The sequence below is a fragment of the Paroedura picta genome, chromosome 4 (genome assembly GCF_049243985.1).
Source record: "Paroedura picta isolate Pp20150507F chromosome 4, Ppicta_v3.0, whole genome shotgun sequence".
In the NCBI taxonomy this organism is placed as follows: domain Eukaryota; kingdom Metazoa; phylum Chordata; class Lepidosauria; order Squamata; family Gekkonidae; genus Paroedura; species Paroedura picta.
Genome location: NC_135372.1, coordinates 58,921,783 through 58,947,003, shown reverse-complemented (window position 1 = coordinate 58,947,003; position 25,221 = coordinate 58,921,783). Strand labels below are relative to the sequence as shown.

The 25,221-nt window shown below is 41.2% G+C and overlaps 1 protein-coding gene across 4 annotated transcripts in view; it reads right to left on the bottom strand.

Annotated features, from left to right (window-relative positions):
• Nucleotides 1-25,221, bottom strand: part of AGL (amylo-alpha-1,6-glucosidase and 4-alpha-glucanotransferase) — a 50,859-nt gene that overhangs the window by 14,997 nt on the left and 10,641 nt on the right. For 2 of the 4 annotated variants that reach the window (XM_077332990.1, XM_077332991.1), the window contains exons 6-28: nt 24,509-24,690; nt 23,164-23,275; nt 22,117-22,240; nt 21,532-21,634; nt 21,344-21,441; nt 19,339-19,478; nt 16,793-16,980; nt 14,315-14,438; nt 13,090-13,253; nt 11,371-11,472; nt 10,975-11,130; nt 10,421-10,571; nt 9,406-9,530; nt 9,189-9,301; nt 8,870-9,004; nt 7,143-7,273; nt 5,885-6,021; nt 5,622-5,755; nt 4,756-4,931; nt 2,365-2,467; nt 1,780-2,005; nt 920-1,031; nt 41-176 (exon numbers count right to left, since the gene is read on the bottom strand). In XM_077332990.1, coding sequence (XP_077189105.1) covers nt 41-176; nt 920-1,031; nt 1,780-2,005; nt 2,365-2,467; nt 4,756-4,931; nt 5,622-5,755; nt 5,885-6,021; nt 7,143-7,273; nt 8,870-9,004; nt 9,189-9,301; nt 9,406-9,530; nt 10,421-10,571; nt 10,975-11,130; nt 11,371-11,472; nt 13,090-13,253; nt 14,315-14,438; nt 16,793-16,980; nt 19,339-19,478; nt 21,344-21,441; nt 21,532-21,634; nt 22,117-22,240; nt 23,164-23,275; nt 24,509-24,690 — 3,172 coding nt within the window. Of the gene's footprint in view, nt 1-40; nt 177-919; nt 1,032-1,779; nt 2,006-2,364; nt 2,468-4,755; nt 4,932-5,621; nt 5,756-5,884; nt 6,022-7,142; nt 7,274-8,869; nt 9,005-9,188; nt 9,302-9,405; nt 9,531-10,420; nt 10,572-10,974; nt 11,131-11,370; nt 11,473-13,089; nt 13,254-14,314; nt 14,439-14,774; nt 14,899-16,792; nt 16,981-19,338; nt 19,479-21,343; nt 21,442-21,531; nt 21,635-22,116; nt 22,241-23,163; nt 23,276-24,508; nt 24,691-25,221 lie in introns of all 4 variants that reach the window. The other 2 variants (XM_077332992.1, XM_077332993.1) reach the window with 2 other exon arrangements.

Below are 25,221 nucleotides of genomic sequence, written 5' to 3'. Positions count from 1 at the left end.
AAGAAGTCAAGAATTGTGAATTATAAGAGTGAAATTGTACCTTGGAGTTGCTGGGATTCCTTTATTGCGAGCTTTGTCGCTCTCCCCCATCTTATCCATCCATGTGCCACAATTGAAACGGTTCCCTCCATAGACAAAGCCAGTCTCCATATCTGCACCTGCAGTCACATTAAAACCTACCAAGAAAGAAAGTCTGATTTTACAGAGAGCAACATGGGGATGAATAGACCCAACAGATAAACTTTAAAGAGCACTCAAGATACACTTTAGTAGAATTAATTAGGGCATTTACTGTTGGGCACCAACTATTTTTACCACAACATGAAGGTTTAAAGGACAAAAAGTCTCCAAGAAATTTAAAACTGGGAGGCATAGTTCTCCTTTTCTGAATGAGTGGGTTTAGGTCTCCAGTGCATTTTATCTGATCCCACTACTTGATACCTTTGTACCCTCTTGGAAAGAGCTTGTTTGGCTACTGCAGTTTTCTGGGGAAGTATTCGAAGCTCTGCCCTGTTGCCTTTCAGGGGCTGGGTAAGGTGGGTCTTTTCTGCAGGGCTTGTATGTATGGAGGTTCTTTCATTGTAATTCTAAGAACCCTTTGCTGGAATTAAGTCCCTTGACTAGGAGTCTGAGTATATATGTTCAAGACTGAACTCAGCTGTGTTTTGAAAATATACTGTGGTAGGACTGCTTTTGGAGTATTAAGGTCATAGTTGGCTTTTGTATGTGTATGTTAGATTTAAAAAAATGAATAAAAAAATTAAATGACTGGTTGAGTAAAAGAGACAGTATATAAATCTTTCAAATAAACAGACAGAATTTATTTCTGCAGGTAGTGCTGAATAAAACCACATATACACATACATAATCTGCTGGATCAGAACTTTGTTTTGAAAAAGTACTTTAAAAGATAATGTACCTTCATCTCTCATGTTTCTATCTATTTGTGGGCCAGCATTCCTCTCCCGGAACTGTATGCCTTGCATGTGTCTCTGCATAGCTTCTTGTATTACATCATAGAGAGGCTGATCCTGAGTTTTGATGGATTCAGACATAACAAAGTGAAAATAAAGGGAGGTATGATTAAAACACACATACTTAGTATGATTACTGTTGTAAGCATAGAGCTGCCCTACTGGGAGATTATTGTAGTAAGCATAGGGCTGCCCTAAAATGTATTAAGCATCCCTCTGTAAAACAGGCCAAGATTTCTTGAACCAATTGACAAGCTAATAATTTTCTGATAGCAATAATCACGTTATTTTCAATAAACAGATCTTAACATATTAACAAGTTAAAAAATATTAGTTGGAGAACAAAATACTGAAAGAAAAACAGGGCAGGGGAGGTTTCAGGGGGATAGAGAGGTATTAAATTTTAATGTTTGCAAGCATATGTATTAGCTGTATTTCCCATTCTTTCTCAGAAAGCTAGAGAAACAATGCACTGGAAACCCAGGTGGTCTCCCATCCATGCACAAGCCAAGCCCAGACCTATTTATTTTTGCAGGTGCAACAGCATCAATACCCCTCCTTCTTTCTTAAGACAAAGACACGAGTGGCTTCCTTTTGTGCAAGATCATAGTGGTGGGCTGGACCACAACACCTGCAAATCCAACTCACTTTCAAGAGATTCAGCCATTACCCCTTTATGGGCCAACCAATGCAGATTACTATGTCCTATTAGCAAATCGCAAGGCGATTTCTACTCAGGAGGCATTTCTCCATGATTCAAGCAAGTAAGCAACAAAATGACAAACTGAGGCAGAATCATAATTACGTGTTTGCCTGCTGGCTGAGGAGGGGAGTCATCTGTAGGATACATTCTGGACACAGGACACCTGAGAATCTCAGTCCCATTTGGAACAATTTTGCAGTAATCCTGAATACACTGAAGCCACCACCACACAGCGTCACGGCAATTGAACCTGGCATGAGTGCCCTGACCAAGCAAGTTGGGGATGAGGCCATGTCTCAGGGTACCAGCAAATGCCAGAATTATGTTCCTGAAAGCAAGGGAGGAAGGGGAAAACGGTAGCATACATAGAATTGTGTGTCTGAGTTTACTCTCAACAGCAAACAATCCAGTTCAAAAAGAAAAGATCTAAATAACAAGTGAAATGTGAAACGTAGTCAGAATGCAAGGAATGGAAATGCTGTCTTTTTTTCTGCCCCCCTCCACATGTTTTGCTGAATATCAAAATATTAAGGGGAGAGGAAGCATTGGCATGAACATCTGTATATGACCCCAACCACTTAAATCAGGCCAATTACCCCTTGCCGCAATAATCCCATTTCTCTCTTCCATGCATTTGTATCAATGTCAACAGCCATACTACCCAGCCACTAACAGTACGGGTCATACCTTGCTTCCAAGTGTCGTCCAGTAACCAACATCAAACCTCTCAGGGCAATAAATGTGTCCCTTCCCCAACAGCGGAAAATCCCAGATGAAAAATGAGGTAAACCTGTATCAGTAAGAGATAACACACATGCAGCTTTGCAACGTGGTTTCAACCTCCCCTAAAATTCTCTTATCCATTTTCCCTTCCTCTCCAGTAATTTATTCTAAACCACAATTGAAATGTATTCCAGGTTTAAATACATACATCTTTACTGGAGGCAGCTTTCAATCACCATTATTAAACCAAGAAGATAAAATAACTTGTTGACAAATGCCAAGTGGACCTAGTTCTTTTTTTCTTATTGCACTTCTGCTTGTTAACACTTCCTTTGAACCAAAGGTGGTTAGACACTAGACTCTAAAAGTATAGTTTGTGTAGCAGCTTCCTGCATAACAGAGGAAAAATGTCCTGGAATCGAGGGACCTTTTATTCACAGCCACAAGGCGGCAGGCTCTGGAGTGGCAGCAAATAAATATGACTAATAGACAAATAAATTTGCTGTACTGACTTCAGTCTTCTTCAGCACACGCTGTTGCTATTATATCACAATGAAATAGATACTTAACACTGCTGTGATTCTGTCCCAAACATGCCTTCCGGCAAAACTCTGGGAAGAATGCACTGACTTGGACTGCATACTATTAAGTGAACATCTAGATCAGGGGTAGTCAAACTGCGGCCCTCCAGATGTCCATGGACTACAATTCCCATGATCTAGATGGTCCCTGTTTACTGCTAAACTGGACATTAAAGATGTTTACTTTCTAGATACTTTCATATCCCTGGGACTGTTTTTGTAGGCTAGTTGTGCAAATCCTACTGGGAAACCACACAATGCACAGTTACTACCACCTGCAGTATTGGTGCAGAGCTACAAATATGTGTAAGGTAGACAGTGGATGGAACTGATGATGTTTGTGTACTGGGGGGTAGGATATGCATAAATGCACTGACTAGGCATCTGTGTACCTTTTGAAAAGGATCTAGAGAGGAAGCTTGGTGCAGTGGTTAAGAGTGGTAGCCTCTAATATGGCGATCCAGGTTTGATTCCCCGCTCCTCCACAGGCAGCCAGTTGGGTGACCTTGGGCTAGTAACAGTCCTGTGAGAGTTATTCTCACAGAGAAGTTCTGTCACTCAGCCTCACCCACCTCACAGGGTGTCTGTTGTGGGGAGAGGAAAGGGAAGGCAATTGTAAACCACTTTGATTCTCCTTTGGGTAGTGAAAAGCTGAGTATAAAACCAACTCTTCCTCTTCTATTATTACATTGTATTTTACAGAGACCCTAGCCCACAGCTGCAATGCTAAAAAGATACCTGTAGGTGTGACAACACGTGGGACTTGCATTACATGAATTTTCTGAACAACTTTGGAAAAATATTTATACTTTAGGTGCGCCAAAATAAATGGAGGCATTTGGATAGTTGAAGTTTCTCTTTAGGGTTTTTTTTGTTTGTGTGGCATAAACATTCATTTGCCATCTCAGCACAGTAATGGATCACCATCAGTGCACTGTTAACATAACATATATTCAAGGAATTTCCATAAAACTCGAGTTAAGTATTAGAATTTCCTGCACCCAGGAAAGCATGTTTTAAAAGCAGAAAATTCACACAGCGGAGGAGAGTGGAGGGTTACTTAGAAACCAGACATTATAGCAACAGAATTCCATTAGCATGGGACACAGCATCCAAGAAAGATCTAAGGAAAGCACACTGGAATACAACTAAAGAAAGAAACTACAAACGACACGCAGTTCAGGGTAAATATTTTAAGAAACCTGAAGCCAAAAACACAAGATAGATCAAGTAAAACGTGATTTAAGAAAATAATGAGAGAGAGAGAACACAAGATGAAAACTAATATTTAATATCTAGTTTAAAATATTGCTTCACCAATTAATTGACTAGCTATTCTGCTTACAAAAAAGCATAATTCCAAAACCAACAAAAGGCTGAAGTTCAAAAGCTTCCTTTTTTGTTTGCTAACAGAATTCTCATCCCAAAGCTGCAGCATAAATTGTGCAGAGACCAACACAATGCAGATTTTCTATTTCAGAGTATAATTCCAAGGGCTGTCTGCATCTTCAAGAGATCCAGGACTGCCACTGCTACCCCCTGCTTCTCAGTAGGAGATGAATAATTACGAGGCATGAACCCAGGTTCCATTTCTTTTCTGGTGTTGTCTTTCCCACACATATGTTTTCGCTACATGTATTTCATGCCTACAGACTGCCTTATAGCTCTATGGAATATCAGCAGCCTCATATCTGCTGCCTACAACAGGATCAAAACCTTCATGCTCATTTATAAAAAAATGATATCAATGACAAGGGATTGTATTCTTGCTTACCTGCTGCTAAAGAAACACAACACTGTTCTCTTTCTTTTGTAATTTCATTCAGCCTGTAAGGAACATCTTGAATAGCAGGAGACAGAGGTGGCAAAGAAGGATATTTTCCTATTCCGCACATCTGGACTGAACCCAAGGATAGATGTTTAACAAATGTCGATCCATTTTGAACAAAGCTGTAATTAAAGCAGCACTATTTATTTCACAACTGCAAACTTATATCTCTTCAAATTTCAAATAAGTGATACATTTGTTCTGGATCTTCTGCAGCTTTAAGATGTTTGAAAAGGCTGCAGTCCCGGGAATCCCCAGGTCATAATATTAATACTTTATCCTGTTCCCTCCCTTACTTTGTTTGTTTACATGTGCCACAGATTTATAAAACCAAAGGACATGGAGAAAGCAGACACGCTGTTTCCCTTTTATTATGGTTTATTGATCAGCTACAAATACAGATTCAGAAATGGCTGGAACAATTTGGTTCCGCTCCAGGAAACATTAGGTGGGCCCAGCAGGATGTCTGGACTGAAATTCTGGTCTTATTTATGTTTCCTGTTGAGGTTTCTGTATCAACGTCATCTCATTCTGCAGTATAAGGGAAGTTATTTTTGCCTTTAACCAAACTGTTTTGGTGGTAATTGATCAATATTTGAGAGTCATTAAGTGATGAGAGACCACATCATGAACAAACAAAAACTGATAGAGGGAACCTTTTCTGTAGTCTTTTATGCAGCCTCTTACAGTCCATAGTAACATCTCCTGTACTTTTTTAGAAAGGACTATAATAAATACTACAGATATATTGTGTGTGCACATAAGCCACCAACAATATGAATCACCCTTCCTTCAATGGTCCTAAAACATACCTCGACATCTGCTTCCAAGCCACATCCAGCAGTGTTGTGTACGCACCAACTAATATGGCATCAAAGTAACATGGAATGAGATAACGAGGAATCTGCTTCAAGTAGATAAACATTGCTTTCAACCACTTGCCGACCTGTTTTCAAAAAAGCAAAACGGGTAGAAATGAATTTAACCATGCCACTGAATAAGCCACTGAATGCTGTAACAGCTTTAAAAAAATGTCTCTGTCTATATGGGCCTCATGGGGGTTTGTTTCACTTACTTCAGCACAGGCTTCAGCCCGGGAAATGAGCCGGTCACTGACATAGTCGATCATCCAGTCCCCAGATCTCAAGTTACCGCAAAAAGGGTGTCCCAAATCATTCTTTGGTCTTATTTCAGCCATCACCGACATTAACCCTGAAAGTCCATTGAAACATGGTTCTGCATTACAGGTCATGAGACTACTTCAAACAGAATGATCAGAATTCCAGGAGCAAAAACGAAGACAATGGCGATGGGGGAGTAGCAGAAGTACTGGTTTCGTTCAAGGAAAGTTAAATGTACACTTTAAGAAATTGGGCTTTTCCTTTTACTGCTCATGTTGTTGTTGTCAGCCATTCAGCCATAAATAAAAATAAAATAAAATAAATTCAGTCGTGTCCGACTCTTGGTGATCCCATGGCACAGCGCCACCACCATCCTACCACTGCCACCATCATCCTACTACTGTGACATATCTGGTGCTCTTCCACTATGCATCCTAAGCCTGCATGAAGGTCGTGCCATATCACCTGGTTCCAAAGCACAGTTTTCAAAATAATCTCTGAAATGAGACACACTCCTTGCAACACTCCAGTGAAATCAGCCCACTTAGGAGAAGAGCTCAATTCCATTCAGGATTGCAATGAATGTTAGGATTTCTTTTCTGGCTATCTCCTTGTTTTGGTTACTGAAAGAGATTCAATTTTTTAAAACGTTCTTTCTTTATCCTGGAGGGAGTACCCAGAATGTGATACAAAGGAAAAGCTGCTTGCTCAGAGATTTCAGTGAGCAGAATGGGGGTACTATCACAGAATCATAGAATCATAGAGTTGGAAGGGGCCATACAGGCCATCTAGTCCAACCCCCTGCTCAACGCAGGATCATCCCAAAGCATCCTAAAGTATCCAAGAAAAGTGTGTATCCAACCTTTGCTTGAAGACTGCCAGTGAGGGGGAGCTCACCACCTCCTTAGGCAGCCTATTCCTACTACTGAGCCTCTGGACTAGTGAGCAGCCAGATAGCCTTTATGCCAGGACCCAGGAAACAGGGTGTGTATAAAGCGCCATCAAGTTGCATCTGATGCATGGCAACCCCCGCAGAGGGCTTTCAAGGCCAGCGAGAAGCAGAGGTTGTTTGCCATCGACTTCCTCTCCAGGGTCTTCTTTGGTGGCCTCTGACCCTGCTTAGCTTCCAAGATTGGGCAATACCATACTGCCTCCCCCCCCCAAGAAACATTCAATTTTAGTTTGAAACAAAAGCAGCACATTAATTTTTACCTTGGAGGCCAGCATATTTTAGGGATGTCCAGTTTGGTATGTCATAGCACCCACCACCGTCCTCTTGTTCTTCAGCATCACACCGATATAATACGTGATTCAGGTCTGCCAGTGTTAACTTTGATGCAATGCTGAGAAACAGAGCCAAATATTGTGCTGAGCATTTTTGGACCATTTTCTTTTTAGAAACAGAATAATTTATTTTGAGGGGGTGGGGGAATCATACAGTATGAACTCCTTAGATCTGTATTTAAGGAGCCTACAATTAAGCACAGTCTCTTGACATGATGAAGGCCTAATAATGTAAGGTACACAAGCATGTGACAGGACTAGCGGCATCTTTAGCTTCCAATTAATCCTGCTAACTAATTTAGAAATGGAGACTGCAATCATTGGTGGGTTCCTGCAAACTCTCAGTGGAAGGCACTAATGGCTGCTGATGTCCCCCACTTTCTTCATCCCCCTCAGAGACATTTCCAGGATCTTGGGACCCCCACAGAATAGGAGCCACCTTAGCTAGGAAGAAGCAGTGGAGAAGGGGCAAGGAGAAAAAAAGACACTGGTCCTTTCTGCCTTTCTCATTGAAGAGCTACACTGATGGAAGAAGCAGAAATGGCAATTTTGTCTCCTTTCTCCTCCTCACTGCAGCTTCTACCCACATGGCTCTCACCACGCGAGGAGTAAAAGTTCTCAGAACTGGAAACAGCTGCTGGGCAAAAGGAAGAGTCATGGTCATCAGCTCTTTCCATGGAATGATCCAAGATCCTGCAAAACAGACTGCAAATGCAGGTACTTTGAACAAGCCAACCCCCTCATTTTAACTGACCATCAATAATTTCAGTGAGTGCTTAATACTCTGAAGTCAATCTACATTTAAGAACCTACATACTGATTTTACTGCAAATGTGTGTTCATTCCACTTACTTGTTACATTTACTCTTCTAAAAAAATCCCCTTTCCTAGAAACATATTTATTATTGTATTACAAAAAGTGAAAACCTACAAATGAGAAAATAATATGATATTCCTGTGACTCTGTTACTTACAGAATGGATTAAAGTGACTTATTTGCCAATTCCCGTTCCTCATAGTCTTCTGCAGTTGTAAACCCACACATCTAAACAAACTGCTCATGATAGAAACTGACAATTTATATGCTGCTACTTGATGAAACCAGTGAAGAGACTATTAGGTTATTAATCTTCACAACTGCCGACTGCAGTATTTGGGGTGGGGGAAGAGAACATGAGAAGCAGTGAGGGAAATAAGGAAGCAGACTGCAGAGAAAGTCTAATACTTAACAAAGCCTTTTTCAAACTTTTGACCATACAGAAGCCCCTGAAATAATTTTTCAGACTTCAAGGAGCTCTGGAAGTGATGTTGGCTGGCCATGCCTCCCTGCCACACACTCCAGAAACCACATGTCACCGGAAGTGACATCACCACCTGTGTTAACAGGTAGCTTGAGAAGGACTGAGGGAGGGAGAGATAGGAGGCAGTTTAGGGTGCAAGTACGCATGCGGCTCCATCTCCTCCCAGGTGCAGAAACCATGAGAGAACTCGCACTCAGAGGGGGAAGGGAAGCAATCGAGTCCATTAAGACAGGAGAGGAAAGACCGTGGACCCCCTCTGGAGCTCCAGCCGACCCCTGGTTGGGAATCCCTGCTTCATTGTTCTGCCTGTACTTGACCGTTACTCCTTCTATGCTTCAGAAGAGACATACTTACACTGAGAAGGGCGTTTTGAGTATAGGTTCTGAATTATCATCAGGAAGACTTCCAGATTTAAAGTGTGGACTGAACTGGACCAGGTGACTACGCAGTACTCCCACAGCCTCTTGTGCCTTTGGATCAAGACTAACTCTACACATATTAGCAAAACAAAACAAAAACGGTATCAATCTGGGCACCCCTCAAAAAATGCCTGGAAGCTAACAGTGTAATCCCAACCAGATCAACACCCTATTAGTCCACTGACTTCAAATACCCTCCATGTAAGCCAGCCAACCAAGCATTCTATATATATAAAATAGTATTCACATTTTACCTAAATATAATCACACTGCCTGGTGTTAATTTTTCAAATTCAATTTCTTGAACAAATTCATTGGGGCCTTTTGTAGCAACTGAAGCTTGCTTTATGATTTTGCTTTCTTTGAGCTGTCAAGAAGAAAAAAACATACATAATTCAGTAAACCACTTCAATCCTACGGCTTTACCGGGAAATCAAAAGAAAGCAAGGGGGAGGGGGGAGACGTAACTACCTGGATGTGTTCTCGAAGCTCAACCGTATAATCAGGCAATCCATTGATTGAGTGCTCGTCTTTCTTATATGGGCCAGCATTTCTTTCAACTGTCCTAGCTTCAAGGACCACCTCTTCAATTCTGCCTAGAGATGGTGCAAGAGAAGGACAGCTATGAAACCCTACTTATCAAAACAGCTATCCTTACAGTTAGTGCAGGACAGGCCTGAGAGAAGTTCCCGAGGGAAGCACAATTTTTCAGGAGGGCAGGTCGAACAATATTGTGAGCAAGGGCATGGTTTTATCTGTTTAGATGTTCAAACCCCAATTTTATTCCCAATGGAGACCCAAAGTTGCTCCCAGTATCATTCCCTTCTTCCCAGCTACCCTGTGCGATAGATAAGGCTGGAAGTGGCTGACTGGAAGTCACCAAGTAAATTTCCACATCAGAGTGTGGACTTGAACCCAGGCCCCCTGACCCTGATGTAGCATTTTAACCACCACACCACATGGCCTCCATGCCACAATTGTGTCTACTTCCCCTCAAGTGAGTGTGAGAAATTAAGAGGTTACACTGAGACCCACTGTCTGAGGGTGACAGACTTTCCCCCTTTCTCACCCCATCACACCAAATTCAATCTGTTTGCTTTGTCCCATAACATTTAATAGGTATTATTATTATGTCCCACTAATCGTGGGGAGCTGTTCATGTGCGGCAGTTCCCCAGGCATCTGTCACAGGCAGCAATTCAATAGGTGACAATGTTAGAGACCTATCGGATTTCTCCAACTGGTGGAAGACAAAAAGAAAATTTTGTCTCAGAACTAATAACAATTACAAAGTAAGTCAGGAAGAAGCTTTAATTCTAAATTTTAAGAACTTCTAAATGCAAAACTTGCCCAGGCTGGATAGCTCCATATTAGTTCATAAAAATTAAGAGGCTGTGGTATAAACTTTTAGAGATTGGATTCCACTTCATCACGCATATATAGTGGCCATAATAAAACTATCTGCCTTGAAGGGTAAACAATGTTACCTGGAATGCACATCTGGGGAACTTCCTGGCTATAAAATGAAGTTTTGGGATTTCTGAAAGCTGTCCGGGAAACGGCTACGACAGACTGGTGTGTGTTAGGGCAATGCCTCGTCACAGCCACAATGTCTTCATCGACCTGATCCACAAACACCTAACAGTGATTTAAAAAAGAGAGAGATGTTTGAGGTTAGGGGAAAGTCACCCTATGAAAACTCTGGCCTCGGGTGTGTTAAGTGGGCTTGAAGGTTTCGGGAAGCCTGGACAAGAGACGAACTGTGCATTCTTTTAATCAGCAAGGGGCAGAGGGAATGGAATACAAAAAGGATCTTTGTGCAAATGACTGAAGCACGTGAGCCAAGCATTACATTGGACTCATGGTCCATAGACTAATGTAGTATCTTTTTAATTTCAGAGCAGGGGGGCTTTCTCAAAAAGCTGTGTCTGGCTTCCTTAAACCTCCTCACTGGGCTGTTGCCTCACTCCAGCATCCTTAAACCTTCTCACTCCAGCTGTTGCCTCAGTTGGCAACCTTCCCACCGCAGGCTCCTTCTTGCCTGAATAAAACCTTTGGCTCCCAGCTCTTGGTGCAGTCTGTTGATCGCCAGCCTTCCTGCTATAATCCCTGTTTTAAAATTAACTTCCCTAGGTGTCGAGGGCACTGCTGCTGGATTCCACCCGGCATAAAACCGCTCTTCAGAAACCACAGAAATCTGCAAATTAAAATAAGTAGCAATTTAGTCATCTTGCAGTTATTTTAAAAAGTGTATGACAAATGTTGGAAAAGCTTAGATTTCCAGTGTTTAAAGATTAAGGAAATAAATGGCCCTTTGTTGGTACAATCTCTTTGTATTGGAAAATAATCTGTTTCTTAGATTGTGACATACGTGTTCCAATACCACAGCAATTGTATTTATAAGCCTATAAAACCCTGTTAATGATAAAATACATACCTGATGTGGCACCAGTTCATCATAGCCCCGAGTGCTCCCTGTAGCACAGCATGCCATGGAAACAATCGTCGAGCTGGGAAGGGCGTCATAAGCAGATCGATGCTAGCAATAAGCAGTGAAAAGAAATTTACTCGAGTCTAGCATCTAGTTTTCTTTATTCAGGCAATACCGTATCATATACAGAAAATACTGAGGTTTGAAGGAAATACGCCATACGTATACTTGTCAGGTACAAGCTCATAATCTGCTGCAGTATATTGAGACAGAAGGTAAAAAGCCTGGCTTGATATTCGATACAGTGTACAAGGGACACTGACAATGTAATCCTAAACACAGCTATCCTAGGCCTATTTTGCACACAATAGATAATGCACTTTAGAAGTAGATTTTCCTGTTCTGCACAGGATAATCTAGCTGCCAAAGCACATTGAAAGTGCATTATCCTATGTGTGTGGAATGGGTCCTAATCAGTCCCTGGGCTTGAAGGATGAAACTCTGCTCTGTACTTCACTGTAATTATGCAATTCTATCTCCCCTGGGTGTAAGCCCCTAATGTATGCAGTAGGAATAACTTATGAATGAACAAGGATGCCATCAGATGTCAAGATCATAGTTGGTATGTTTGAATCAGTTTGCACAAACTCTGGCTCATTTGTGGGTATATACTTGGTTGTCTGTCTCTGGTTTCCTCTCCCTCCTCCCAGCAGTATGGGTGTCCTTCCTGTTCCATCTCTGTAGCCAAGTGGCCTTGTGAAATAGTGCTACTCTACCAAACTGTGGTTTGTCAACTGGGATTTTGCAAGCCAGGTTCAAAGCCTCACTGAAGTTTATTGCACTGGCTATTTCAACTAACCACAGTTTGATCTGGCCCCACCTTATGAGACATGGTTTTATCTTGAATGCAGCTATAGGCTCTTGGCTCACCTGGGTATAACTGGCCACCTTTGGGCATGCTAGTCTATGTGAGTGTCTTTTGGCTAAGCTACATGTGGGAGGTCACAGGCAAAGTCCAGAAGTCCAGGAGAATGCCTGTTGCCACAAATAACAATTATGGTGGCAAAATACTGTTTGTATTGTACAGTTTTGGAGTGTCAGCGCAGTCCCAAACGTCAACATTCCTCCATTAAAAAGTATTACAAAGAAGAGCTGCATGACGAGAACTATTCTAGTTTAGCTTTCTTTACAACATGCTTCTCTCCTGTTTATAGGGAAGTTATTTGCATTGAGGAAGGGACAATGGCGTAAACCCCACCTGCAGTCTAAAGTGGGGTGACTTGAACACAGGATTGTTCCACACCAGCTGTTTGTGAAAATGCTTTCTAACATTGTAGGACTTATGTACCTGATATTTGTACAGACCAAGCCTCAAACAGATGAATGTATTAAATGAGATAAAAATCAAATGCATTATATACATCTATACATCCCATTTAAAAACTTTCCAAGGAGGCCATAAACTATGCTCAATAGCGAGAGATTTACAAGAGGACACACTGCAGCTTCTGGACTGAACCCTCAAAGGTCATTTATAGCATTTTAGCTGCTGGAGCAGAAGTAAAATTAAACACATCTTAAAGAGGTGTTTAGCACCTATTTTTAATAAGTTACAATTCAAAATAGGCATCCAAACAATCATTACTTAAAACACATGTTTTAAACTAAACTCGGATTCATAATGGAACCTCTGTCGAACAGTTGCCATCCATTCGCACTGCTTACCTGGATTGGACATTCATTATCATGTGTAATATCCATGAACAGTGCATGAGCGATGGCTGGCATCAGAGGCCTCAAACGTGGCTGCACAAAAGAGCCAACTGGCTCTCCTCCATAACGGTAAACTAATCTTCCCTCTTCATGACTGTTGTATGCACTCATTGCCTCTACAGAACAAGACTTGTGTTAATGCTTGCACAGACACGAAGAATCATTCACTGCATTCCGGGTGAGCAAATATGCCGCTAACGTAACTACTAGAACAGCTCGGGGAAATAATTCTTTCCAGCCTTTGCTGATAGCTACAGCCATGGGGGCCACTAGTACAAGGACACCATGTGTGTGTTTTTTTAAAAGAGGGGGACACAATGAGAACAACAATCCAGCTAGTCCACGAAGGCCTAATGTAGGTGGAGAATGACCAGTGGCCTACCTTTGGTTAAGAGATTAGTGCTATACTACAGAATTCTACTTTTCCAGCCTCCATCTCATCAAGGATAAATTTTCCTTATCTTAATGATACTTAAGGGTTACATACATACAGACTTCAAAAACAGTTCTGTGTTAACCAGGCTCCCTTTTAACCAGTGTTTTGCTTTTAGCTACGAAGGAACTTAGGTAATCATGATTAAGGACATTGTTATTATAATCCTTAACCATGACTAATGCAAGCAGGGGAAAGCTGGGGGGAAATTCATGTTCCAAAGCGGAGGAAGTACATGGTCAGCCCAACTCCAGTATCCTTGCTTAAGAGCAGACTTCATCAACAAAACAACCGGGTTGCAGGAATGAAGTTATAGCTATCACCACTATTTGCATTATAGTGGATCACAATGGATCACAATGCATTGAATTACTGTGAAATAAGTTAGATTCAGGTGGGCAACAGTGTTGGTCTGAAGTAGCAGAACAAAAGTTCAGTCCAGTGGCACCTTTAAGACCAACAAAGTTTTATTGTACATGTAAACTTCTTTAGTTACTGTGTATCCAAGAAGTATCCAAAGAAGAATTTGATGAAGTGTACATGCACACGAAAGCTTATATCTTGAATAAAACTTTGTTGGTCTTAAAGGTGCCACTGGACTCAAACTTTGCTCTGTGAAATAAGTTATAAACCTGGAATGCATTGTTAATTATTTGCAAGCAATACAAAATCAATACTTTGCCAACTCATTTCTTTCATGCACAATCTCAAGGAACGAAGTAGAGCAATTCACAGCAAGCCTACCTCTTATTAAAGAGCTAATGCCCAGCTTATTCACAAAGACATTATCCAGCTCCTCACTTCCCGTGAACAGTTCAGCCACTACATACAAATTGGGCCGCAATTTTCTAGCCGTGTCCAGCATGTACTGCAAAAAGCACAGCCAAGGAAGCCACAGATAGAGAAAAGGCAGAACAGAAGTAAAGAAAGGGCACAAGGCTAGGCATGGATTTGGACAGCAGGGAAAATGCCACACGGCAAAAATCGAACATAGTAAGTTTAAAAAATGCATGGAAGTTGGCACAAACCCAGGAATGGAAACATAAATGAAAGAAAAATGGGAAAATAAAAGGGAAGAGATTTGCAAAGGAGACAAGAACAGGATAAACAAAAACACAAAATTAGTTTGATATTAAGAGGCTGAGTCATACACAGCAATCCCACAGCAATCCTTCCAAGCATGACTTGGGCATTTTTTTGGTACCTCTAATCAGACTGGTAATTCCAAGGCGGTTGACAAAGACATTGTCAATATACTCACTGCCCGTGAAGAGTTCTGCTATCACATATAGATTAGGTCTGACTGACCTGGCTGCTGCCAGCATCTCCTACAGATCACAATACATGTTTCTAATCAGATTCCTTACAATATACATTTTTCAGCAGTGCTTCCCAGGCACAACACATTTCTCCAAGGAAGAGAAATGATCATCAGGCATGATGCCAAAAATGGAAAGGGAAGGGAAGGGAAGAGAGAGAGAGAAAGAGAGAAAGAGAGAAAGAGAGAAAGAGAGAAAGAGAGAAAGAAAGAAAGAAAGAAAGAAAGAAAGAAAGAAAGAAAGAAAGAAAGAAAGAAAGGCAGGCCAGTGATATTTTAAAAGATCTTTGGATGGGCCATTCACATCCCAGCACCATAGACCCCGTCGTTCTCAAGCAGAGTTTGTGGAAAGGAATCTTTGCCAAATCTGCCTTCTCACTACAGTCTTGGAAAAGCAGCTATTGGGGGTTAGGCTATTCCTGGAAATAGCACATGATAACCCTGTAAAAGCAATTAAAGAGAATCCTGTCTCTTGTTAGCCTCCAGTCATGTTTATTTAGGTCAGGGATGACCAAACTATGGCTCTCCAGATGTCCATGGACTGCAATTACCACATACGTCTCCAGCAAAAAAAGTCCTCATGGTCTACCATCATCTCTACTCAGAGACCATCCTGAAGTCTTCTCTCACTCTATGTTCAACTTCTGAATTCTCACAGAATCTTTTTACAGGGATGCCACTTCTTTAGTCAGGCCTCAGTTTGCAGTAGTGAAGTGTACTTTATGGCTAGAAAACATAAGACGCTGGAAGACACCGGGGATGCTACCTGTTCCCACCAAGGAGAGGAATTTTGACTGAACAGCAACAGATGGGAAAATATTGAGGACGTCAATTCCTACTACAGGTTTGATCAGATACGAAGCGCTTTATTCTTGTTCCCTCTGCCATTAAGAGAAAAAAAGCTGTCGAGAGACTGATTGTATGACTTTTCATGTTGGAATCAGGAGTCAGAAGTCCTGCTGAACTTCTATTAAAGCCCTGGAAACTGTTTTTGCCAAGCCACTGCCTCCCAGCATTAACCCAGTCTGCAGGATGAGGATGATAACAGCGGATTGTTTTAACACTGTCCCCATAAGAATTACCGAGGATTAACGTGAAATACTCTCAGCATGCAAAATCTCCTGAGACCCTTCCAGTAAGTTGTTAGAGAAAGACTAGGTAGAATGGGATGATAGGAGCCATAGAAAGGGACTTCTCCATCCAAGGATGCCATTGGAGGAAGCCTTTTGCCTTTGAAGAAAGATTTAGCACAAGAGAATCCAGCTAAGTAGGAAGGAGTCACAGGACTCATCCCATTACTGTCTAAACCAGTAACATTCAGTGGCTCAGGAACCACATGTGGCTCTTTGATATGTTACTTGTGGCTCCCATCCAATGTATTATCTTTCAATGACCCAGGAAAGTGAGTAAGGTCACTGCCTGGTAGGGCTTGGGGTTGGCAAATAGCTCCGACAGTAGGAACTTAAAGATGGGTAAGCTATGAGTCATGAAGTGACTACCACTGGTCTGATCAAAATAACAAAATAAGGGTTTTTTGAACCACAACAAATGTTTGATGTAGACTTAGTTGAAAATAGCAACTAAGCCAGGATTATTTAGCAATCATAATGGGCAAGAAAGGATTCAAAGCCACATCTCCTCAGGCCAAGGCCAGCACTCTACCACCACACCACAAAAACAGAGGAAAAGAAATGTGTCTGTCCACTATTAACTAGTCAAAACTATTCTGCTATGTCTAGTGGATCCTGGCCACACAGGAAAATAGTCCACTCCAAAATGAAGCAAAATTTAATTAGTGATGAAAACAGCTGGTATGTACAGATTCTTTAACTATGTTTCATATCAGTGGACACATTGTGGTTTGGTTCTATTTCTTTGCTACAATAAAACTTTGTTTTTTATACCTCAGCCACATTAAGAGGTGTTGAATGGCAGTTGTCAAGACGCACTCCATGGAAATATTTAGCAGTCATTTCAGTGTATTTCTTCATGTGAGCCCAGAGATATGGACAGTCTTCTGGCTTGTTCCCATAACGCAGCTTTACGCTATCACCCCAGCAAATGAGCTCTCTTCTCAGGTAGACATTTGAACCTGCCAAAAAAAAATACATTATTCTTGCCTTTTTGTACTGTTTTCTAATTCTGTAATTCACCTTCAGTTTCAACAAGAAAGCCGCTTTGAGACTCCTGGTAGAGAAAAGTGGCATATAAGAAGCAACTCTCCTTCTTCTAAATATCATTTCGGGGGGGGGGACACACAACAGAACTCCATGGTGCCCACAGGTTAATGGCCCTGGGGCAGAGCATGAATCCCCCCCTCCCCCCAGACAGGACTCAAATCCCCATAACATGGTGGCCCTTAGTCCCAGTGCTGAGAGACAGCTTAGTAGGGTACTATGGCTGATAATATCAAAATCTGCTAAGAGATCCAGCAGAACTAGTAAAGTCACATTCCCCCTTAACAGAGGTCAGCAACCCAGGCAACCAAACCAGTCTTTGTTCCAAATTCTGGCCTAAAGTCAGACTGAAATGGGTCCAGAAATGGGTTTTAGAAAGTGGTAATGTTGTAAGTATTCAAGTTAGTAAAAACAATCAGTGCCGCTAATTTATCAGGTTTATCCTGCCTCTTAGCCTAAACCCCTATGACAACTTTTATTATTTATTTCATTTATACCCCACCTTTTCCCCAAATGGGGACCCAAAATGGCTTACATCATTCTCATCTACCCCATTTTATCCTCACAGCAACCCTGTGAAGTAACAGAACAAAGCTTGAGTCCACTTGAGTCCTTTACGACCAATAAAGTTTTATTCAAGGTATGAGCTTTTGTGCACATGTAACTTTACACCTTGAATAAAACTTGGTGGTCTTAAAGGTGCTCCTGGACTCAAACTTTGTTCTGCTGTTTTAGGCCAACATGTCTACCCACCTGAACCTGTGAAGTAGAGGTTAGGCTGAGAACATGACTGGCCTAAGGTCAACTGAGCTTCCCTGATAGAATGGGGATCTGAACCTGGGGTCTCCCAGACCCTATTCCAACTCTCTAACCACCCTGGCTCTCAGCTTGCAATAATACTGAAAATGCCAATAAAGGATAACTAGGAAGTTACATAAAATATAGCAATGACAGCAAGAACCCCTTTTATCAAATGCTATCAAATGCCAGGCAATGATACTGTGTGAGACTTTAGCTATTAACGTAAACAGCAGGTGCACAGGCAAAGGGAATTCCATGACAAAAAAACCATCCTATTTGGCACTCTCCCATCTAAGCACTGAAAGAAGAGTTTCTTAACAGTCAGTTTTAGGCAGAAAGAAGCAGTGCTTGCCCTGAAGCAAAAATGCTTGCTCCTGGAGGGAAGAAAGTTTCCCTTCATCTCTGCTTTACATTGAGAAAAAGCTGATTGGTACACATGATAAAAGGTGATGAATTGTTCAAGCACTGCCAGGCAGGACTTTGTAGCTGCCTTCTCAAAAAAGGAAGCATCATCCTGAATGGTACCACAAACAATGCAATCCTAAGAAGAGCTTCACCTGACTTCTACAGGCACAAAAGGGTGTAGCATCACTTAGGACTACACTGAAAGTCTTATGCTTGGTTGCTCTCTGATGACACCAAAGCACATTTGTTTTCATGCTTTCAGAAATGCAATCATTATGACTCCACTTGTCATTAAGGTGAAATGTGGCTTGATTCAGAAGTCTACTGTTCCTGAACAGTTAGGATAATTTCATATTCAGAAAGTACTTGATGTAGATTTAAATTCCAGAAGTCAGCTGACTGGACCAAGAGCAGCAGTCAGTAAATATAATAAATATAATTTTGTAAAAATGCTTCAGACACCTACTCCCTCAACAACAGCCCAATAGTCTGCAATGCAATTTAAGTTTAAGGATTTGGGCCTGGAATTGTGTTCCTCCCCTCCCCTTTGTTCTTCTCCTTGCATGCAAGTAAACAGTCCCACTTTGTACCTTTTGTTTCTGGATACTGTTCTGCTTAAACCCAAAGTTTTGAAAAAGAGATAGGCTTCATTTTAACTATGGTATATTCTGCTCCCTTGACTATGATCGTAGAATCATAGAGTTGGAAGGGGCCATACAGGCCATCTAGTCCAACCACCTGCGCAACGCAGGATCCTGCTCATTTAACTACCAGGCAGCTTTTTAAACTACCAGGCAGCATGTCAACATGGTTTTTCTTAAATGCACAAAGGAAGGAAAGGCGAGTGTAAGTTGCCTTGAGACTCCTTCGGGTTGTGAAAAGCAAGGTATAAAAACCAACTCTTCTACTAAATGTAGATAAATTTCACGAAACCAGGGTTCTAGCAAAAGGCAAGTCTATTTGTGCGTTGCAGAAAGAAACTGCTCTACAATTGTAACTGGCGATCTGCCACAACACCCTTCAACTTCTAAAGTGGAAGGCAAGATAAAACGTTCAGGTTCACAGACCTGGTTCAGCAAAGTTTCTCAGAGGATCGTCTCCCATCACCCAGCCATTATGGGCCATGAAATAACTTGCTTTAGCAGGCTGGTGCATCATAGTTTCTTCTTCTTCCAGGGTTAACTCTTTGAATGGGTAAGTGAAGTACCTGCAATATGCAGAAAGTATTTTGTCTTGCATTGGGCATTGTATAATTCAAAATGACAACCATGATGTATAGCTTTTCATAATTGCTGCTTTATGTCCACTAATAATAAAAAGGCACTTTGCATAATGGAGAAACAAATCTTGATCCTCTTCAAAATGGCTACTTTCTTTGGAATGTACAGCTTCTTGTCTATTTCATCCTATCTTTCAACCTTATTAGATCCCAAACCTGAAAAGCTATTTCCATCTTCATGGATACCAGTAGTGTAATGGCAGATTACATTATACATCAGAGCTACGTATGTTGTATGTTTTAAAAGACATTATTTCCTTTAAATGGCATTAATTCAGTCACTAATAGCACATTTTAAAGTTAAATTACGAGAGGTCTTCAAAACATTTCCGCACTTTTATATTTTGGTTAGGGTGGGAGGAGGAGTAATTGATCGTGTCTGAGAATGTCATGTGACTAGTCTTGTCTGGCAAGCTGACTGACCTTGCAGTTTAGGATAAGGGTTGTCACACTGTGGTGAAAATGGCTGCAAAACTTATACATTATATCAAAGAGGAACAGCATTTTGTCATACACTTTTTGTGGACATCGCTCTGCATCCGTCACAGTAGTATGGCCATTTTTAAACCTTTCAATCCACTCATAGACGACTCTACCAGAGAGAACTTATCCCCATACTGAGCACACAAGTGGAGATAAGTTTGTGCTCTCGACACACCTTCTGCCCACAAAAATTGTATGGCAGAATGCTGTTTCTCTTTGGTGCAATTAATAAGTTTTGTAGCCATCTTCACCACAGCATGACAACTCTTAAACCAGTGGTTCTCAACCTGGGGGTTGGGACCGCTTTGGGAGTCGAATGACCCTATCACAGGGGTCGTGGCAGGGCAAGCAGCTTGGCTGGGGAGGGCACCATCCACAAAACAGCCTTGCGGGGTAGATCGAGATAGAGAATGCTCTGGATCAGCGGAAAAGAGCAAGATCAGCATGGTGGGACAAGAGGCAAAACTGAACTGAGACCACCCCCCCCCCAACCCCCCCCCCACTTTATATACAATCATGAACAATGGATCTTCGCGCCACTGGTCAGTTTCAGTTTAATGTCTGTGAAAGAACACTTGCATAATTTTATGGCTGGGGGTCACCACAACATGAGGAATTGTATTAAAGGGCTGTGGTATTAGGAAGGTTGAGAACCATTGACTAGCTGGTGGCGACTGTCCCAGGGATGACGTGAACCCAGTTTGGCAAATAAATTGGCTGCAGCTGTTTATTAACTTGAACCCCTCCCAAACGGAGGGTTGTCCCGATGCCAGTAAGGGAGTCTGACTCCCAGCAGCCGTCCGGCTGCCTGATATGAACTCTGGCACTCAGTTTTGGATACTGGTTTAAGATACTCTAACTAACCACAGTTAGCAGAGTGGCTTACATTCAGATTATCACATTAACCTTATTTAGTTGAACCAAACTAGGGTTTCCACATGACATCTGATCTGAATTGTTGTTTCTGAGCATGCAAATGCATTCTTATGGTGAACATCAAGAGTCACCGAATATTCATGTGTGAATCCTGACTTGGTCAATGACTGAAAAGTGTATATTTTGAACATACACCAGTAAATGGTGTAACTCAAGTCTATATGATATTTAATATTCACCAAGTTTTTAGGCATTCACAGAATTTGAATGGTACTAGTTAACATTCACATGTGAATGTCAACATTCATGGTAGCAAGTTTCCTATATGTCAGGCACACACATAAAACTAACTCTCTCATTCAGGGAGCTAAGTAATTATCAACATTCATTTGTTTCAAAGTACATTTTCTTCAGTGTGAAACAAGATACCATACCTTGTAACTAAAGGATTCTTTCTAGTTACAGCACCTAGCTTGGGACCATGACCAGCCAGTCGTTCATAGCTCACTGTTGCCAAGATGCAATTGGCCGCCTAGAAGCCATTAAGACAATTGTTTCAATAAAACTCTCAGAAAGGAATGAAGGATGGAAAGAATTTCAAGAGCTTCCCTATCAGCATGACCTGTTCTTGGTGGTAATTTGTTTGCCGGGTCTGTTCACCATTTAGTTCCTCAATTCGCTTGCGGAACCAGTTACAACACTCTTCTATTGCAGGAGGCCCGTTGCTAAATAAACACACAAGGAAAATCCATGAAACTGCATTAAAACTGCATTAAAAAGCCCATAAGATAAACTGAATATTAAATAAATACAAAATAAAGTCAATGCCCTTCAATTCTGATGCAAACATAAAATCTCTGTATCGATGGCAATCAGGCCTATTAGTACATTTTTCTATATATGGCGCATACTTCTGGAATTTTAGATAGTAAGGAATAACTTTCTTTCCATTAAATATATACATAATGATGTGCATATAGAGAAATTTCTGGCCTAAGTAAGAACTGGAAACTACCCTGGAAAAGGGAAGTAGTTCTATAGCAAATTGACCATGTTTTAGTCGATATCTATTGGACTCCTATTTGGTTATGAGTGAGAACATTTCAACAACACTCAACATCTGAATGGCGTTCCAATGTCTTCTCCAGCAAAAGCAAGTGCGTTGCCATACATTTCAGCATTTAAAATACACCAGGTGATGCAGTACCTATGTGGTATGAAGGTATTCAGTGCAATATTCATATCTACAGTACAGCCAAATCTCTTAAATTCAGGATCCTGAATGATGGCAAGATGTTGACTGGGATCCGTTTTAACTTTCGAGCCACCTGCTGAAACATGGAGAAAAAAGAAATTTTGGAATGAATTTAAAAAGGCATCTTGTTGTCAATTAAGCTATTCTATATTTATTTGAGAAACCAAGATGAAGACGGATACAATACAGCAGCCCATCTGAGGGTCCACGAGGAATACCCATTCATGTTCAAGAATCAGAATGACAACAGAAGAGAGCTAGTGTTCAAAGCCAATAAAACAGAACCCATTAAAGCCTTCCATAGTTGGGGCAGGGGTGGAGATTCAGGAATGTCCTCATACATACAGGATGGCTTCAGGGAAGTACACAACCCAGATGCCAAGAATCCCAGATGCCCCATCCTATGCATCATGCAACACCTAGCAAAGTCCACCCAAAGATCTACTGAGACAAATTAAGGCATAAAGGAGTCACATATTAGATCCTATGAAGAAACACTGTTCCATATTTTCAGATCCATGGGGGGGGGGAACATTAGCAAAACACACATTCCTCTTTGAAAGCCAAAAGGAGGAACTCATTATTTGACATTTCTGTCCTAATATAGCATTTCCAGGCTAAAACGTATTCAAAGTTCAAATAGAACATTCAGTAGAGAACTGAAGTTTTTTCAATATGACCAAGGGGAGGGTGTCTGTGTTAAGCCTTATTTTCCAGTCGAACAGTAGATGCTGTAATGTATCTACTGTTTGACTGAAAAACTGTTGCTGAAACTGAAGAGAGTTTCAAAAGTATTTTGAGATACCACAAAACATAAAGGAGGTCTGGGTGTCAAAAAGAGTACAGGGTGTGTGTGTGTGTGTGGTTTACTCAACAATTCTGCTGGGCTAGAACAATCCCTATGAGCTGAAGCAATTATTTGGCTTCCAGCCGTTTCTCTTCAGGGATTATGCCATAAAACAGAAGTGTATGCATTCAGCAACAAACTTTATTTTTTACCTTGAGTTAAAAGTGTTTTAAATTGCTGCACTGCTTTGTTAACATCTACTTGGAAGAATTCCCATAACCTTATTTTAGGATAAATATCCTCGTAAAGAACTTTTCGTAGACACTGTAAAAAACCAAAACAAGAATATCAGGTAGGTAAACAAAATTGAGTGTCACGCATTTTTTCAGTCTAACTTTAAATGCATTTGTGCCTACACTTTCAAAATATTGAAATTATATGCTTAATAAAGAGAACCACTATAAGAAAGCAAGCAGAGAACTAAACATATTAATCTTATTTGGGGAATGTGGAGACAGTCTTGACTGTGGAGGCACCGCAACATAAGAATCTGTGAACATTATTTCCTTCTATTAAAAAAAAAAGGTATTCAAGGCAATTTCCAGGGCTATCCTACAAACAAACCCCAGTGACTATACCTTGATAGAATTCTGACCAGCAATACTACTTGGGGCTGCTCTCTTCAAAATCCAAAGTAAGTACAAAAACCATAAACTTACAACAAAGACAGAAAAACATAGTTAGCAGTTATAAAGTCAGACATATGAAAGATAAAGGTGACAATAAAGTTGACTATCAAAGACAACCATGCAATTGGAAATGTATTCAAATATTAAAATATTTTAACTGGTCTTTACAACACAGCAGGGAAGGAAATTTACAATGTCTCTCTAAGCAGATCTACTCAGAATCCTGTCCCAGTATATTCAAAGGGGCTTAAGCTCAGGGATAGCAGCCAGAATACTCCTGAGTAGCCCAGTTTTGTCAGAGCTTTGAAGCTAAGCAGGGACAGCTACAGCTATTACTTGGATGGGAGACCACCAAGAAGACTGAGGTTGCTCTCCAGAGGAAGGCAATGGTTAACCATCTCTGCTCATATCTTCACTTAAAAATGCCATGAGTTAATAGAAGAAGAAGAGGTGGTTCTTATATGCCCCTTTCTCTACTTGAAGGAGGCTCAAAGTGGCTTACAGTCGCCTTCCCATTCCTCTCCCCACAACAGACACCCTGTGAGGTGGGTGAGGCTGAGAGAGCCCTGATATCACTGCTTGGTCAGAACAGCTTTATCAGTGCTGTGCAAGCCCAAGGTCACCCAGCTGGCTGCATGTGGAGAAGCGGGGAATCAAACCCAGCTTGCCAGATTAGAAGTCCACACTCCTAACCACTATACCAAGCTAGCAACTGGATGGCACACAACTCTTCTTCTCAGGTATGTGTTCTTAAGGCTGCAATATAAACAAGCCTGCCTGGGAAAAGACTGCACAAAGCAGAGATGAAACTTCTCTTAATGTGCAACAGCATCTGATATCAAGCAAAACACATTTTTCATTCTCTTACATTTAAGTGATGCTCATTTTCAATCGCTGGAGGCACCCCTTTATCACTGCATTTGCCACCAGCCACTTTATAGGTCAAATGGCAAAGGGCTCTGTCCAAAAGCCAAGCTGGTTTCAAGTGAGGAGAATTAACAAGATTGTACGCGCATTCTGGATGTTGAGTGATCCACTCACTATTTGCCGCTTAGAGAGAAAACAAAAACAAAAGGAGAATTAGAAACAAAAACAGAGGGGGTGGGAATGTTGTATAACAGGTGCTCTGGAATTTCAACTAAGAACACTTTCATGGAAGTTTTATTGTAAGATACAAGGAATTCAGTTTTCCAAGGGAATAGGAATTATTCTTGTACGGACTGAGAGAACAGTTCTCTATGAATTAAGACAAAATCACACAGGCGTTATCATCACCTGTCGACCGCAACAGCAGTGAAGATCTGGATGTCTCAACGCCAAACCAAACATCCAAAGCCAATGCTTTCTAACTGTAGCAGTTCACCTGTGAATTGCTGAGTGAGATCTTACTGAGCAAGGTAAACCTATGTGTCAGTTGGCCAGTTGAGAGGTAGTATTTTCTTGTATACAAAAGCAGCAAAGAAGAGCAAGCCTGGCCCTTCGGAATCAAGAAACACTGTCCAAGGGAGAAGTGTATTCTTCCAACCTCTGTTTCAGTGTAAGTTACTCTTTCCTTAACTTAAAACGTCCTCTTACCATGAG